General features: G+C 42.9%; 2 protein-coding genes across 3 annotated transcripts; one reads left to right on the forward strand and one right to left on the reverse strand.

The window, feature by feature from the left end:
- The first annotated feature begins 274 nt into the window (after positions 1 to 274).
- Positions 275 to 3,755, forward strand: c1qtnf5 (C1q and TNF related 5). Its single transcript, XM_037268252.1, has 3 exons — positions 275 to 519; positions 2,092 to 2,333; positions 2,934 to 3,755. The coding sequence occupies exons 2-3, from the start codon at positions 2,102 to 2,104 to the stop codon at positions 3,452 to 3,454; spliced, it is 753 nt and encodes a 250-aa protein (XP_037124147.1). The 5' UTR covers positions 275 to 519; positions 2,092 to 2,101; the 3' UTR covers positions 3,455 to 3,755.
- A 5,930-nt stretch (positions 3,756 to 9,685) lies between these two features.
- On the reverse strand, positions 9,686 to 12,541 carry rnf26 (ring finger protein 26). Of its 2 annotated transcripts, none has more exons than XM_037268086.1 (2): positions 12,336 to 12,541; positions 9,686 to 12,092 (listed from the first exon to the last, which is right to left on the reverse strand). In XM_037268086.1, the coding sequence occupies exons 1-2, from the start codon at positions 12,361 to 12,363 to the stop codon at positions 10,837 to 10,839; spliced, it is 1,284 nt and encodes a 427-aa protein (XP_037123981.1). In that variant the 5' UTR covers positions 12,364 to 12,541; the 3' UTR covers positions 9,686 to 10,836. The 2 variants fall into 2 exon arrangements, with proteins under 2 accessions (XP_037123981.1, XP_037123980.1); XM_037268085.1 differs by having other exon boundaries at positions 9,686 to 12,220; positions 12,336 to 12,540.
- Between the last annotated feature and the right edge of the window lie 3,771 nt (positions 12,542 to 16,312).

Raw genomic sequence — 16,312 nt, forward strand, 5'->3', positions numbered from 1 at the left:
TAAATAAAAACCTGGTCATTTAAAAAACAAAACAAAAGCCTTACTATACATGGGCATTTAAAAAATGCCTAAAAAAATAAGAGACAATTATTTTTTTAAAATACAGATTTTATTTTTCTACAATTTTTTTCTTTAAAACCCAACTTCAAAAATCTTAGCCCCAATTTCAAAACCACATTTGACAACTTAATCCTTTCTTGAAACTCACACAGGCTCACATTTTTGTGAGCACAGCTGCCGCTTTTGTTCCAGACAATATAACGTTACATAATCCTCCCTTCAGATCTCTCCTTCCATCTGCATTAATATGTCACACCAAAATATGTTCACTTGTACTCCCCCTCCCTCTCTCTCTTGCTCTCTCTTCCCCCCTCCCTCCCTCCCTCCCTCCCTCGCTGTCTCTCTCTCGTTCTCACTCTCTGTCCTCCACCCAAAACAGCAAACACCCAAACCACCGCCTAATTGGATTTCATGATCATTTCCTTTCAGCTCGCAGAGGCCAGCAGCTGGCTGACATCGGTAAGTTGACTTTTGAGGCGTAAATGTATTGCAAGATGCTTTTTGTTGAGTTTGATAGAAGAAGAGCACACACAGAAAAGCTAAGTCACATAAGATTTAATAAAGTTTTTTACTTGACGAGAAGAATTGTGGGAAGAGCCAAGTGTTGCGTGCTAGTACAGAAACTCAAGAATCCCAAATGTTCGATTTTGTGAAAAAGTACCTTTGAATTTGGCCTCATTACACTTATTGTAATCTGTTGTTTGCCACAGTTTGCTTCATTAGTGACAATCAATTTACAATTTGTCATACTTTAAAAATTGAAAGTTGTTTTTATGAAATTTACTAGCGCATTTATGGAATATAAATTAAGTGCAAAATCCACCTTTCTTTTTTTTTTTCACCCATCCATTTTGCTACTTACTTACAAATGACATCACGGTTGCTTAGGGTCAGTCAACGACCAATCACGGCTTAGCTTTCAAAAGAGATATATTTTCCTCCTGAGGGCTTTCATACACCTATGAATGTCTTCAACATTCCTCTCCATCTTCACAGCTTCTTTTTATGGTTAAGCCATAAAAGTCAGCAATGCTGCTAGCTGTGCTTCTTCCTGTCCACCTCATGCATGCTTCCCATACTGGCTGATGTGTTTCATTAACCGCAGCTCGACAGGACCCGCCCTCCTCCAAAAACCACCAAGCGTCAACAAAAAGTAACATTGCTAAAGTTGAGATTCACAATAAACTTTTAACACTTGGAAAGTGACTTATTTCTGAGTCAACTGTCTGGTATTCAGCTTTCATTACAAACATCTGTTAAGAAGCCAGTGTTGTCCTATCGTGATTTCAGTCAGCAAGTCTTGAGTAATGTAAAGTAATTTAAAAGGCATTTGCTTGCTTCCCACTGGGGCTTTTTTCAGCCACTTCCCGAGATGGAGTGTGAGCCCTGGAATTAGTCCAAATTTCAGATGTGACTTCTGTCATATTTGTTTCATTAATTTAGTCCCTAAAATGTACTTTCTCAGTCATTTATCCCAAAATACAGGTTTAATAATGTCAACTATATTAGAAAATCAGCGGTGCCATGCTCGGGAATCATTTGGTGATCTAACACCTCATTCCAACCCCTTACACTGAGTGCCAAGCAGGGAAGTAATGGGTCCCATTTTTATAGTCTTTGGTATGACCCGGCCGGGGTTTTAACCCACAACCTTCCAGTCTCAGGGAGGACACTCGACCACTAGGCTACTGAGCTGGTAAATTTAATATCTCATTTCAGTTTTTGGAAATCGCAGGCTGAGTATGGGTAAAAAACCTTTGAAAACAAATTAAATTCAACTGTATTGTACTTAAATACAACAGACTGCAACGAGTTCGGGTTGCAGTCTGCCTTTTCTCTGCTGTCAGCTGGGATAGGCTCCGGCATCCCTCGTGACCCTGGACAGGATAAGCGATGTTGAACAAGGGGGTGTGTGCAACGGGGATTGAAGCACATTTTGAGATTCACTGACCAAGTCGTAGGTTGCTCCTCAGACAGTTGTGCGGCTCAGTCTAAACGCTGAAATCTCAGGCTGTTTTTCTCTGTGTGCAGGTGCTCTGCAATGACAACGCTCAAGTCGCTGCCTTTACCGCTCTTCCTGCTTGTTCTCCAAGTACGTCTCTCTACTCTGTTAGAGGACAACAAGATTCCTCCCAGTCTGTGTACGGGCCACCCTGGCATCCCGGGCTCTCCCGGAGTTCACGGCACCCCCGGTCTGCCTGGGAGAGATGGACGGGACGGAAGAGATTCTGCTCCGGGGGAGAAAGGAGAAAAGGGGGACATGGGAGCTTCAGGTAACAAACTAATTTCTCTCACTTAAAACTGTATTTAAAATAAATACATACGGTGTTTATATATTGCTGAGATAATGGCGAGGCAAGTCCACATTTTGTTACCATGACAACCAGGGTGGCAAGTGGCATTTTCTCAGCAAGTGTCCTGGAAAAAAAAAAAAAAGCATTTTCACTTGTGGAGGCAGCACTTCATAGACATCACCTGTTGTGTCTGTAGGTATGTCTTTATGCGTTATACTGCCCCCTGGTGGCCAATGCACGTACACAACAGAAGGTGCAACACAATTCCCCATTGAGAATTATGATGGTGCACAACCTATCCAATTTTTATGTTTTTATAGGTTACAATACAGTCAAGTGCTACTTTTCAAAATAGTTTTTTATTTTTATCATAATGGGGGAAGCTGACTTAAGAGTGCTGGTAGGAAAATATACCAGAGGCCACTAAAAATTACCCAGTGGGCCTCAAATGGCCCAAAACCTTAGTTTGGAGACTGCGGCCCACACCAAAGTACATCACATAAGATAATTAAACAGCCAGATTTGTTTCAGTTTCAATACGCTTGTGTATTTGATAGTTCCCGCCTGCGTACCCCACAGGTGAGACGGGTGAGCAAGGCCTGACAGGAGATAAAGGTGACTCCGGAGAGCGAGGGCAGAAGGGTGAGGCGGGACAGTGCGCTGTGGCCCCCAAATCATCCTTCAGCGCCAAAATATCCGAAGGCCGCGACTTGCCGCTTCCCGCGGGCGGCGTGGTGCTCTTCGACAAGATCTTGCTCAACCAGCAGGGCGACTACAACGCTGAGACGGGCCGCTTCACCTGCAAAGTCCCCGGCGTGTACTACTTTGCCGTCCACGCCACCGTGTACCGCACCAGTTTGCAGTTTGACCTCATGAAAAACGGACACACCGTCGCCTCCTATTTCCAGTTTTTCGGCAACTGGCCCAAACCGGCGGCGTTGTCGGGCGGGTCCCTTGTCCACCTGGTTCCCGGGGACCAGGTGTGGATCCAGATGTCTCTGGGGGAATACAATGGATTCTACTCCAGCACCAAGACAGACAGCACTTTCAGCGGCTTCCTGGTGTACTCAGACTGGAAAAACTCTGCGGTGTTTGCATGAGCGGTCATACCTTGCATAGGGAAAGTAACCACACGATGGCCCATTTAAGGTTTTCCTAATAAGGGATATTTGGGACGAGACGTCAATACGTTTTTGTTTTGTAATGACATTCACAACGGGCACATACTAAACTGCATGACTTGACTGCTTTTTCAGCATCTGCATTTCTACAGTGGAATCTCTTCAGGGGTGTCAAACTCTGGCCCGCGGGCAAATATTGGCCTGCAATGTAATTATATTCGGCCCGCGAACACAAATTCTGCATCGACTGTGTCAATACTAAAATTGCCAATTGTCTTCAATTGTCTGCTAGCAATTTTTATTACCATTCATCTTTTTAAAAAATTTAACAGTTTCTACTAGTCTCTGATTTCAAAACTACTAGTTTGTCGTGTACCCTGTATTGTATATAATATAAGACATTTATACATTTATTTGGGTTGACGGTCATAATGGCCCTCTGAAGGAAACTGACTCAATACGGCCCGCGACAAAAATGAGTTTGACACCCCTGTCTTAGATGTATAATTTGACACTGAACGCCTATCGATACGAGTGCACAGATACCAAAGCTCTGCATCTCTCCGATAAAAGACGATTGGATACGTTTGTCGATGCACAATGAGTGATACGATTCAAGGACGACAGTTGATCGCATTACACTCGTATTATTGACATGGCTCCTTCCGCATTTAACGTGATCCGACTCTAATTCTGACATCAAGCTTTTAGAAAGATCCAAATGAAACACAATATTCACGTCAGTGATTCCATGACAGGGACTGACATAATCAATCATAGATGTGGGGAAGAAAAATTGTAGGAGCATGGAGATGATGAAGTAACAGTTCCAAAAGCATGTGGCACTTCCATCACTCCAATCCAGCGCTCCACTGAGTGCAAACCTGACCAAAGTAAACACATTCCACTGGAGTCTTCGCAGCCTAATGATTTCCCCAAACGCGGCAACATTGTGAGCTGGATGATGTAAGTCACGATGATGTCTTTTCTGAGTCTCCACCTTTGTGACAAGATTTTTTGGGAGGCAGCATTTGTTGACTTAATGGGCGAAACACGGACAAGAGCAAACGCCATGGAAAAGGCTTTCCGAGCTTCCTCTCACTTGAGGAAATGTGATTTAAGATGCCTGCACACATAATTGAGCTCAAAATAGTCCCACAAAAACCCCCCACCCCCTTTTTTTTTAGGGTGAAGGGAGAAAAGAGGGGAGACTGGCACTAGCCACTGACTTCCATTGGTATGCATCTGCTAAAATACTCTTTTGAACTGAACCGAAGCCCCTTTTGGAAAATCTATGACATCAGTTTAGATGAATTATGAATTACTGCAAGGGTTACTTAAATTATGGGGATATTTTCAAACATGGCTAAAACGATGGCAGCAGTCAAATTAAAATAAGTAAAACAAACCAGCAAAATACAGTAAGAATACTAAACATAATAAATAATATAAAATATGTTGGGTCACCATGGTGATGGTCATATTGTGAAAACCAAATGCAAATGAAAAATACATGGTTGAAATAAAAAAAATAAATGAATACATTAAAATTATAATAAAATATTCATGGTAGGTGGCCAGTGTCATAAAATGAAAAAATATATATATATAAAATTGAAAAAACTCAACCTGAAAAATAAAATTTAAAAAAATAAAATTTGTAAATGAAAAAAAAAAAAAAAAAAAGTTGAGTCACCTTGGTAGCGATATACTCACAAATTAAATAAACAATGAATAAAGAGACCAACACAACAGCTGGTATGACTTTTGTTCTGATAACTTTGTCCAGCAGGAGGCAGTCAGCCATTACACATTTGCAAGCCAACAATCAAAACAAATGAATAAAAGAAAAATGCTTTACTTTACAGACACGACAGTCACATTATAGTGGCCTCCATGAACACTATACCATATAATTAATTCTTTTTCATTAGCGCATAACCACTTTAATCCTTAACTACCTCTACTTTTACAGTCCATCCATCCCTACCAGTTTTCAAGCCCACCCGTCATCATCCCAGTTTCATCCTCCAGAAAGGAGATGTTCTGAACACCCCCCATCCATTTGTGACATTTTCCCACAGTGTGCTGCTCAGGGCCCACTGAGGTCAGTAAGTACAAATTGAATCCCAGGAGACGCAAAACATGAAACTTCCTCCTGCTCTGTTAGTGGCATCCTCATTTGGAGCAACATGTAAACACAACAGAGGCTGTACACAGGCCAGCAGACAAAAACAACAAAAACAAAAACAAGCCTTGTTTGCAAACTACTGACTGTGTTTACTTGACATTTTAGTTCAAAAGCAACACTGACCTCTGATGTGGTTTTCCTTGAACAGATTTTGATCGTAAATGACATTTAAAAAGATTGCACGCTGACATTAGTGAATGGATTCTTTTTTCTGCACAGATGTCTGTCTCCATTTTTAGAACCTGGGAAAGGGAATGGGGTCAGTTGTAAACGAGAGGGCTCCGGAGAAATGGTCCCATCTGAACCAGCCTAAAGTGATTCGTTCTTTTTTTTCCTGTTCATATGACTTCAACCAGTAGGTGCCAGTAATGCCCATTGAAGCTGGTGCCACGTCGCCGTAAAACAAAACGAAGAAGAAAATGACATCACTTCCCTTTCACCAACTGAACGGATGTGTGAGTGAATGAGTCATTAAGTGAGTGATTTGCATTTCCAGTTCATCGCGAGAACGGATCAGTGAGGGAACGAGTCAATGGGTCAATTGCCTTCCTTCCCCCCGTGCATCAACGGATCAGTCAGTGAACGTTTTGCGTCTCCCTCCTGGCGTGGATGATGTAAGCCAGAATGTCCATTTACGATTTGCCAAGGAAAGAAAGAACCACTCACTGAAACACCACTTCTTTTATGCGCGTTTTCTCCAAGCTAACGGCTAACTTTATTGCATGAAGGGATGCGCCGTTATGCAACAACGGGGAGATTATGCTTCTCTTTGGGTAATCTTGATTTGAACACTTATAGTAGTTTTCAAATGTCGTGTATGCATATATACGCCTAAATATTGTTATCCAATACATCTACTGCAATTTCACATTGGATTTCTGGTTTGAAATTTACTTTTAATATTATTTTTAATAAACATTTATGTTAAAACTTGTCTGGTGTTTCATTCCTTGTTTTTATATTCGCCAATTAAAACATAAAAATCAGACATTTGGTTAACTGCTTTATACGACAATATGTGTAGGTACACCTCATGGACACTTTAATAGTTACACTACACGAGGTAAAAAAAAAAGAAGGGTTAATTGCACAACAAAAGCACATCTAGGCATATTCTTGCACATGGGATCGAACCAAGTTCTTACCGAGCATGAACCCAAGTCACTAACCACTCTGCTATTTCGACCGTCAGTTAACAACAGTTAGCACTGTTTTGTACTAGTGATGTGCATTCCAGTTCTCAAGTGAACTGAATCTTTAGAATCGGTTGTGTGCATAACAAGGGTAACTTGGAAAACATGTTGGAACGCGGCCCAGAGGACTAGAGCTTGACACCTGTGACCTTTGACCATGATATTTCCCTAATAAAGTGGCCTGTTATTAGGTACACTTGAAAATGGCGGTGTACCTAATGGAGTGTCCGTGTGATTCCCTCGTTAAGTGCACCTGCGTGAAAAGTTTTAGCTCTTGCAGAACGTGAAAGGCGCTAAAACTTTTCACGCAGGTGCGCTTAACGAGGGACACTTGGAAAACATGTTGGAACGCGGCCCCGAGGACTAGAGCTTGACACTTGTGACCTTTGACCATGATATTTCCCTAATAAAGTGGCCCGTTATTAGGTACACTTGAAAATGGCGGTGTACCTAATGGAGTGTCCGTGTGATTCCCTCGTTAAGTGCACCTGCGTGAAAAGTTTTAGCGCTTGCAGAACGTGAAAGGCGCTAAAACTTTTCACGCAGGTGCGCTTAACGAGGGACACTTGGAAAACATGTTGGAACGCGGCCCCGAGGACTAGAGCTTGACACTTGTGACCTTTGACCATGATATTTCCCTAATAAAGTGGCCCGTTATTAGGTACACTTGAAAATGGCGGTGTACCTAATGGAGTGTCCGTGTGATTCCCTCGTTAAGTGCACCTGCGTGAAAAGTTTTAGCTCTTGCGGAACGTGAAATGAGCTAAAACTTTTCACGCAGGTGCGCTTAACGAGGGACACTTGGAAAACATGTTGGAACGCGGCCCCGAGGACTAGAGCTTGACACCTGTGACCTTTGACCATGATATTTCCCTAATAAAGTGGCCTGTTATTAGGTACACTTGAAAATGGCGGTGTACCTAATGGAGTGTCCGTGTGATTCCCTCGTTAAGTGCACCTGCGTGAAAAGTTTTAGCTCTTGCAGAACGTGAAAGGAGCTAAAACTTTTCACGCAGGTGTGTTTAACGAGGGTAACTTGGAAAACATATTGGAACGCGGCCCCTCGAGGACTGGAGGTCGACACCCCTGGTTTAAGTGAAAAGTGCCACACCCGCCCTCACCCCCACTTTCTGATTGGCTGTTTGATCTGTGACATCACTTGGACACTCCATTAGGTACACCGCCATTTTCAAGTGTACCTAATAACAGGCCAATTCATTAGGGAAAAATCATGGCCAAAGCTTATCTGAAAGTGAAAAGTGCCACACCCGCCCTCACCCCCACTTTCTGATTGGCTGTTTGATCTGTGACGTCACACGGACACTCCTTTAGGTACGCCGCCATTTGCAGGTGTACCTAATAACAGGCCAGTTCATTAGGGAAAAATCATGGCCAAAGCTGAACTGAAAGTGAAAGTGCCACACCCACCCTCACCCCCACCTTCTGATTGGCTGGTTGATCTGTGACGTCACACGGACATTCCATTAGGTACACCACCATTTTCAGGTATACCTCATAATTTTATGCATCATTTGTACGTGTCAAGAATGTGTATTTGACTACTTGCTCTTTATTTTGGGGGACACCAACACATATTACACAACGTAAAACACATATACATATTGTAATATAAAGCAGTTAACCAAATGTCAGATTTTTGTTTTCATGCCCAAAACAATAAAAATAAGAAATAAAACACCAGACACGTTTTAACAGGTTTGAATGTTTATTAAAATAATAATAAAAGTAAATTCCAAACCAGCAATCTAATGTGAAACTGCAGTAGATATATTGGATAACAATATTTAGGCGTATATATGCATACACGGTTTTTAAAAACTATCAGTTATAAAATCAAGATTACCCAAAGAGAAGCATAATCTCCCCGTTTTTGCATAACGGCGCATCCCTTCATGCAATAAAGTTAGCCGCTAGCTTGGAGAAAACGCGCATAAAAGAAGTGGTGTTTCAGTGAGTGGTTCTTTCTTTCCTTGGCAAATCGTAAATCGACATTCTGGCTTGCATAGTCCACGCCAGGAGGGAGAGACGCAACACGTTCACTGACTGATCCGTTGATGCACGGGAAGGAAGGCAGTTGACCCATTGACTCGTTCCCTCACTGATCCGTCCGTTCTCGCGATGAACTGGAAATGCAAATCACTCAGTTAATGACTCGTTCACGCACACATCCGTTCAGTTGGTGAACGGGAAGTGACGTCATTTTCTTCTTCGTTTTGTTTTACGGCGAGGTGGCACCAGCTTCAATGGGCATTACTGACACCTACTGGTTGAAGTCATATGAACTGAAAAAAGAACGAATCGCTTTAGGAAGTGATTCGTTCACTCTCGTTCACTGAAAAGTTCGTTCTTTTGAACGTATCGTTCACTCACGAGCCAACACTATTATGTACTTACCCAACGCGCGCTGAACACAATACTGAACGGATAACGCCTCAGATTTAGGGTTCGATTCCCCATCCTTGCGATATGTGCTAAGCGTTGTTGCACAAGTATGCATACCTATTTATTGCGATGAGATTCATCATGTCTTCGTAATACTATAAACAGATTATTTTGTTCCATTTTTTTTAGATGTTACCTGCTGACAGTTTCGACTGGTACTTCATTCTTCAGAGCAGTCATCCGACGTGCTGCTGCACACCGTCTAATACTTGGAGATGTGGTCCACAAAATCTTAAAACTGAGATATGTAACGTGCCTGTGATTTAAAATAATTAATTTTTTTCGACAACTCAGATTGTTAGAAAAATTCTATTACCAAGTGGACTATTTAGATGAATAAATGGAAAATAATTAGCAAAATGGTGACAATTTATTTGCTGCTGTTTTATTATGAAAAGACTCAATTCTCCATCTCAGTTGAGTTACATTCAAGTCTGCAAATCACATTGTCTCAATTCTTTTACTCTGAACACTTGCTCCTTTGCTGCATTTGTAGGAATGACATACTCCAACTGCCTTTTACAAATACCTGAGGAGGATGTAGCTAACATATTCTTGAGCATCACTCACAATGCAAGCAACAACAACAAAAAATTATATAAGGTCATCCAACATTGGAAAAACAATTCAAAAGGTTGATAGCACTCTGCACATACCAACTACAACACAATGATTCTCTGAGCATTGTAAACGGATTCAACACCAAACTTAAAAAACAACTGGCATTGTGGATTTAAGGATTGTTTGTGTTAAAAAAAAAAAAGCAAATAAGAAAGGAGAAAGAAAAAATGCAAAAATACAAATCAAGTCATTTCGTGGCAAATATCAGGTGAAGTGGTAGAAAATAAAATAATCATTATTTAAATAAAGTAAATTATTTTGGATCTGAGAATATCTAGCCACAATTGTTAAAACAAAAACAAACATATTAAAGGCTTCGCAATGTTACAATGAGGCTGACAAAAGCACCACTTTTGTTCTCTTTCCACATACATCCATGCAGTATAGGCTCAGTCATCTTGGCAAATTATTTTCTGTTATATTTCTTTCCTAAATACATCTTCTTTAACATGTGATCACCCCAAACCAAATGTCCATCATCACTTTTTTTGCACAAAAATTATGTTTTCATTCAAGTCTGTCTCACAGCCCGAATCAACTTAACAGTCAGCCATTTTCACTTGCTTGTGTACACATTTTCTGTTCTTTTTTTAACATAAGATCCAGGAAGTTCATGAGAGTGAGCACTCAGAAAACACAAGTATGGCGGAGAACATTTATACCTCAAAATTGAAGCAGACGCAACACTGTGACAGAATAATTCAGTTTTGTTCCAGTTGGCAGATTGGATGTTAATATAATTTCTTCAATCATTCTTCAATGAAAACGGAGGCCAATGACTAAGTGGCTATTTCAAGGTCACAGTGAAGCCAGAGTCAATCCTTGTTGAGGGGGGAAAAAAAAGGACCTTTTTAGTGGTGATGGAAATGTGGAAGTGGAATTATTGTGCCGTCTCAAAGGTACACCTCGATGGTGTCGAAAATAATGCGGCGACACAGCGGGCAGTTGTGCTGGTAGAAGGGCTGCTGCAGAAGGATGTCGGTGCAGCCTCGACACAAGCATAGATGCCTGCACGGCAGCAGCACCACCGTTTTGGCGCAGTCGTGGCAGATGACGCACATCTTGCGTTGCTCCTGCTCGTTCAGCAGCGTCAGCAAGTTCTCCGCCGGGGGGCGCCACAGCTGCTCCGCCTTCAGAGGTCTCGCCTCGCTCGATGACGCCGATGCCGGACGCTCCTCTGGGTGGTCTCCCGCCCTGCCGTCGGGCGGGTCTCGTCTGATCTCCTCGCCGTCTGGATCGCCGCCCGCTCGGTTCTCCCTGTGGAGCTGCGTCCTCAGCGCCAGGCTCAACTGGCTGCTGTGGCGAGACAGCTGTCGCCAGATTCTTCTCTCCAGCAGGTACAGTTGAAGCATCACCCGGCGCAGGTGCCGCAGGACGCCTCGTAATAAACGTAGAGCTGAATGGAGCGCCGTGGAAAGTCTCTGGATTGCCGGGAAGGCGTTGACACAAGCCGCAATTCTCTGCGTGGTGACTTCTGGGTTAAGGTAGGCCGTTGTTGCCAGCGCTATGCCGACGGTGAGCGCCAGGCCATACGTGTTGAGTATGAAGATGCTGATAAAGATGTGCAGCAGTGATGCCAGAAAGTCCAAAGCCAGCTTGAAGGGTGACCACAGGAAGGCGGACGTGCCGATCAGGCTGCTGTAGAGGAAGGTGAGGAAAGTCAGCGTGAGCTCCAGCGCCATCTGCAGCGGGCTGGAAACCGTCTGCCACACGCTGAGCACGGCCGAGTACACGTTGAGGGCGGCGATGAGGGCGTAGTTGACCCCCGTGTTGACCAGGTAGACCAGGAGGTTGAGCGCGATGCTGCAAGCCTCCAGCAGTGACAGCAGCCCCCGACACAGCTGCTCCTTGCCACGGAGCAGCACGTGCGTCAACAGGTAGCCCACCATCTTCAAGCTCTCTAGAAGTCCCTCCAGAGACAGCATGAGGCGGCCCAGCACGGCCGTCGCACCTTGGGCGATGTGGGACGTTGCCTCCGCCGTGGAGAGCAAGCAGAGAAGTCCCAAGTTGCCAAGCTCCAGGATGGAGTACACGAACAATGCAGGCAGGTTGATTATAAAGTGATACACTGCCAGGACAGCGCGGACTACTGTGTGGACGAGGAGGAAATTGACGTCCAGCAATAAACAGACTGCATCGAGACATTTTCCTACAGTGGAAATGACAATGTTTACTGGTCCCATGCTCTCAGTGTGTCCGCACGTCAAAGTCCATGTTTGTTTGCATGCTCAGTTCTATCGCATTTAAATCATCACGTGATCCTTTTGTTGCAACATCCTTTAAAAAGGAGGAATTATTTTACTTTTTTTCCTGAAGCAACGGGGAGCTGGCGACGAAGGCACAACCGGATGTTTACTCTCGAATATGAACTGAAGACTTCCGCCGTACTTACGTGGTTCGTTCGTTTTCTTTGCTTTCATTTGTGAACTGCAATGCGATCAGTTAATGTATATTTCTCATTGATGAGTTGAATTAGTTAATAGGAAGGATCATTAGAGAACGGCAGCGGAAACGTTCACTGTTGGCTTCAACACGCTTCTTGTCGTTGAGGAGGGCGCCATATTTGTTTTGGTCACGTCCTCTTACTACTTTCGTGACGTCACTCTGCGCCTGCGCAATATCCGCTCTGCCCTCTGAAAAAGCATTTTTAATTCAATACTATGGCTGCAATTTATTAACTAGAATAAGGAGATACTTTATTTTATATAAAGAAAAACGGTAATAAATCATTAGAATTTGTTCAGCTAAGACACTTTGAAATATTTCGTTTTTTTATTTGATTTGTTTATTTCGGCATGTACGTACATCAGCAGACTTACAAGCAAGACATTAATAAAATCATAAAAATTATCTCATCTTATTTGAATTTCATTTTGTGTTTTATATGTAAATTGGAGATCAAGAAGGAGGGCAAAAAGCTATTTTAGAGGGTGCTCAAGAGCTACTTGGTATTTTAAATCAACTATAGGAAGCACTATTTTAAACCAAATATAGGAATAATTTGTGCATGGATTTTTGTCACATTTTATGGGGGAGCGAGGACAGAAGATTTCCTCCATTTACTGGACTCGACTGTATCGACACACAATGTATGAAGTTGTGTTTTTCCTTATGCCATACTACGTATGCAATATTTCCCTGCTGTTATTCTTCACTCATTTCCGCCAACCTGTTAATCTTAATGTCATCTGTATTTCCTTCCTCACCTTAATCTGCCTCATCCTCCCTGTCTGAGCTGTTTAGTAATGAACCTTTGTTTTCTTTTCAGAGGTGGCGGTGGTGTTGTTCTGTTCCAGACCGTCGGACACATGACGAATGACATTTATTTAAGCGTCTGCCACAACAGGGGATACGCTGCAAGCGGCTATAAAAGGTACTTTTCTCTTGACCATGAAGCTTCTTGCTCCTTTTATGGTAGTAAACACTATCAGGTCGACGTTAGCCAAACAGCCAGTCAGCTTCCTGTGTTTGTTTTGTGCAAGTTCAAATTGCTCCTTTCCAAATGAACACTTATCAAATGGTTTGCTGCTTCTGCGGGGATTTCTAAAGTGTTTTTTATGGGCTAATGAAGTATCGGGTATCAGGTGCCCCCACTTTCACTGACTCTTTGGTGAAAATGATGGAAGGTAGGTGCAATTACATTCACGAACATTCACACACACATTGTGAAGAGAAGGCTTGATCAGCAGACTTTCCAGCTGATCGGACACTTGGCGCATCCTGCAAGCCCTGTACAGAAGAATTCGTGGTCAGAAAAAAACAAGCCCCCCCCCCCCCCCCCCCCCAAAAAAAGGGCAAAAGACTCATCCAGGATGAATCCCAGCAACCTTGACGTTTTTCCTTCAAAGAGCCTCCACGGACGACAACAACGACGTAGCAGCGATTGGGCGTCTCACCCTCGCGGGTCATTTCCCCCTTTTAGAAGACAGGAAGTGTGTGACCTGCTCTTCCTCTTCTTTTGTCTGCTCAAGCGCCCAAGGAATTCCAAGAACTCCTTACTACTTGACCCCGAACTTCAGCGTGAAGAACTTTAGTGATGAATTTCTAAAGCTCTTGTCTTTTATGAACAGTAGCACAAACATTTCATTTTGTAAGACTTTGATCGGCCTTTCTCAGGACCTTGAGCACGTCACGCGAGCATCTGCAGGATGTTGCTGCAACTTCCTACTTGGATTTTTGCTACTCTGTTTCTGTCCAGTCAGATTACATTGTGTCATGTATCCAATAATAAACTACACGAGTAGTTTAGCTTGAATGATGCGAGTCGGGTTTCGTGTAACTCAAAACTCTTTTTTTTTTTTTCTTCCCAGGAAATCCCCATGTATACTGCATTAAAGCATCTTTTCTCCACATAAAGATATCAGTGGGGCAATTATGGAGACTAACTCCGCCCACTCGGCGTAATCATCATGGCAAAGGAACGTTCACATCTTGTCAAAGTGTCTCTTTGTCACATTCTTCGTTGCCCTGACAGCATTTTGCAGAAATGCTAATTCCTCTCCCACTCGGCGATAACTGGAAGCCCCCCCTCGTCATCGTCGGGCAGGAGCAGGCACAATAGGCGTCTCTCATGATGGGTGGACAACGCCCAGAAAAGACGCCCTCTCAAGACTGGCCTCAATGGCTCGGAAAGAATGACTACTTTTCCTCGCCTTCCTTCCTTGGGCCTTGAGCGTAACACTCAGCCCCGGTGTGGTGTCAAGCCATCAGTCACACTGGGGCGCCATACGCAAACACCAACAAGTGAGGACAGCAGGCGAGATAAATACAGCTTCAAAACAGATGGGACCGAAATAACCCAATTTGGCGTTCATTTGATTCCAATTACAAGGTCGAAAATGGAATGAGTGCCACTCACTGACCTTTTGTCTTGGCTTACATGAAATGAAAATATATTTTGAATCAATCAAACTGTATGGATGGATGCAGGGACAGATGTACAGAATGACAGACGGATGGACTTTTACTTTCTTCCTACTTTTTCCTCATCTGCCTTTCCTTCTTTCTTTGTCCTTTCCTCCCTTATGTCTTTTTCCCTTTAATCTTACTTCCTGTTTTTCTTACTCTTGACCCCCCTCCTTTTCTTTTTTCTTCCCCCTTCCTTCTTTCTATATTTCATTCTTCCATCTTTTCTTTTGTCTTTCCTTCCTATTCATTCTTTCTCATTTGGCCACAAAAAGGCAAAATTTCACAGTAAAAAAAAAACAAAAGGCAAAAAACACTTTATTTTAACTTAATGAATGAGACTGCATTTTTTTCCCTTTTGTTCTACTTCCATCTTTATTCCTTCCTTCCTTTCTTTCCTTCTTTATATTAGAGGACAATATCACAAGGATGATATTTAACAGAACACACTTGGGCCGTCCTGCAGGAAGTCCTGTCCTTTGTTATACATTGTCACTTATTCTCTAATGCAGGGACAGAAAAGATACTTTGTGACTTCAGGCTCTGTCTGACTTCAGCTTTTTGCATAAACAGAACTGCTGCTTCACTCCAGATTGCATTTAGGCATAAAACGATTTGCTGAGGGACAAGGTTCTCCTCCAACATGCGCTTGTTCTGTCTTGGCCTGGGAACCTTGTCGAGGAGGGGGCCGTCCTTTTCCTGCTTCTGTTTTCCCCGTTCAGCCCCCATGACATCAACCCACCGCCCTGTAAATTCCCACATGCCCTTTCCAGGATGTATCATATTAAATTTAGCCCAAAGGCGACTCTTTTTGCGTGTCATACTTAAGGAATTTTTAGAGGCTTCTCTCAAATCATTTTCCCCAAGTCGGCTATTTTTCTTTACGCGCGGTCATTGTCGCATTGCGTGTGCCACACCTTAACTCCAAGGCAGCTCATTATTTATTGACCTTGGTTGAACAGTGCAGTTGTGTTAAGAATATATAAGTACTTGAAAGTGTGTGTAGCACAGCAAGACGATCCACAAATGACAATTGTTCCCTTCAGTTCCGTTAAGATGGAATGTTTCCGTTTCCTTTACAATACAAAGCGCAGCTATCACAGGTGGCTCAGACAACGATGACATCTTATCGGTATTGGCCTCATCTTTCCATCAAAACACAAAGAGACATTGTCCGTATCTCCATGAGCTGCTTCTCTCCGATAATCTTTACGAGGGGAAACATGAATCACGTTAAAAAAAACTGAAAGCAGTGTTTGACATGTTTCAGTGCTCTGTTATGATAAAATCAGAATCATTCATTTTGCAATTAGATGGCTATTCTGAATTAAAATGTGATGCTGATAAAAATTGAGGCGGCACAACTGTCGCGTTTGCCCGCCCCCGCACGAGCGAGACAAACAAAAGTCATCCAATAAATCTCATTTGTGTGGACTGAGCAGACAAAGCATAGATTATGTGTCC

This window comes from Syngnathus acus, chromosome 13, assembly GCF_901709675.1.
Source record: "Syngnathus acus chromosome 13, fSynAcu1.2, whole genome shotgun sequence".
Taxonomy (NCBI): domain Eukaryota; kingdom Metazoa; phylum Chordata; class Actinopteri; order Syngnathiformes; family Syngnathidae; genus Syngnathus; species Syngnathus acus.

Bases quoted from the DNA above. Each gene is read 5' to 3' on its own strand.
- c1qtnf5 (XM_037268252.1), top strand. From the start codon at position 2,102: ATGACAACGCTCAAGTCGCTGCCTTTACCGCTCTTCCTGCTTGTTCTC. The intron at 2,334-2,933 runs GTAACAAACTAA...CGTACCCCACAG, and splicing joins GGGGGACATGGGAGCTTCAG to GTGAGACGGGTGAGCAAGGC.
- rnf26 (XM_037268085.1), bottom strand. From the start codon at position 12,126: ATGGGACCAGTAAACATTGTCATTTCCACTGTAGGAAAATGTCTCGAT.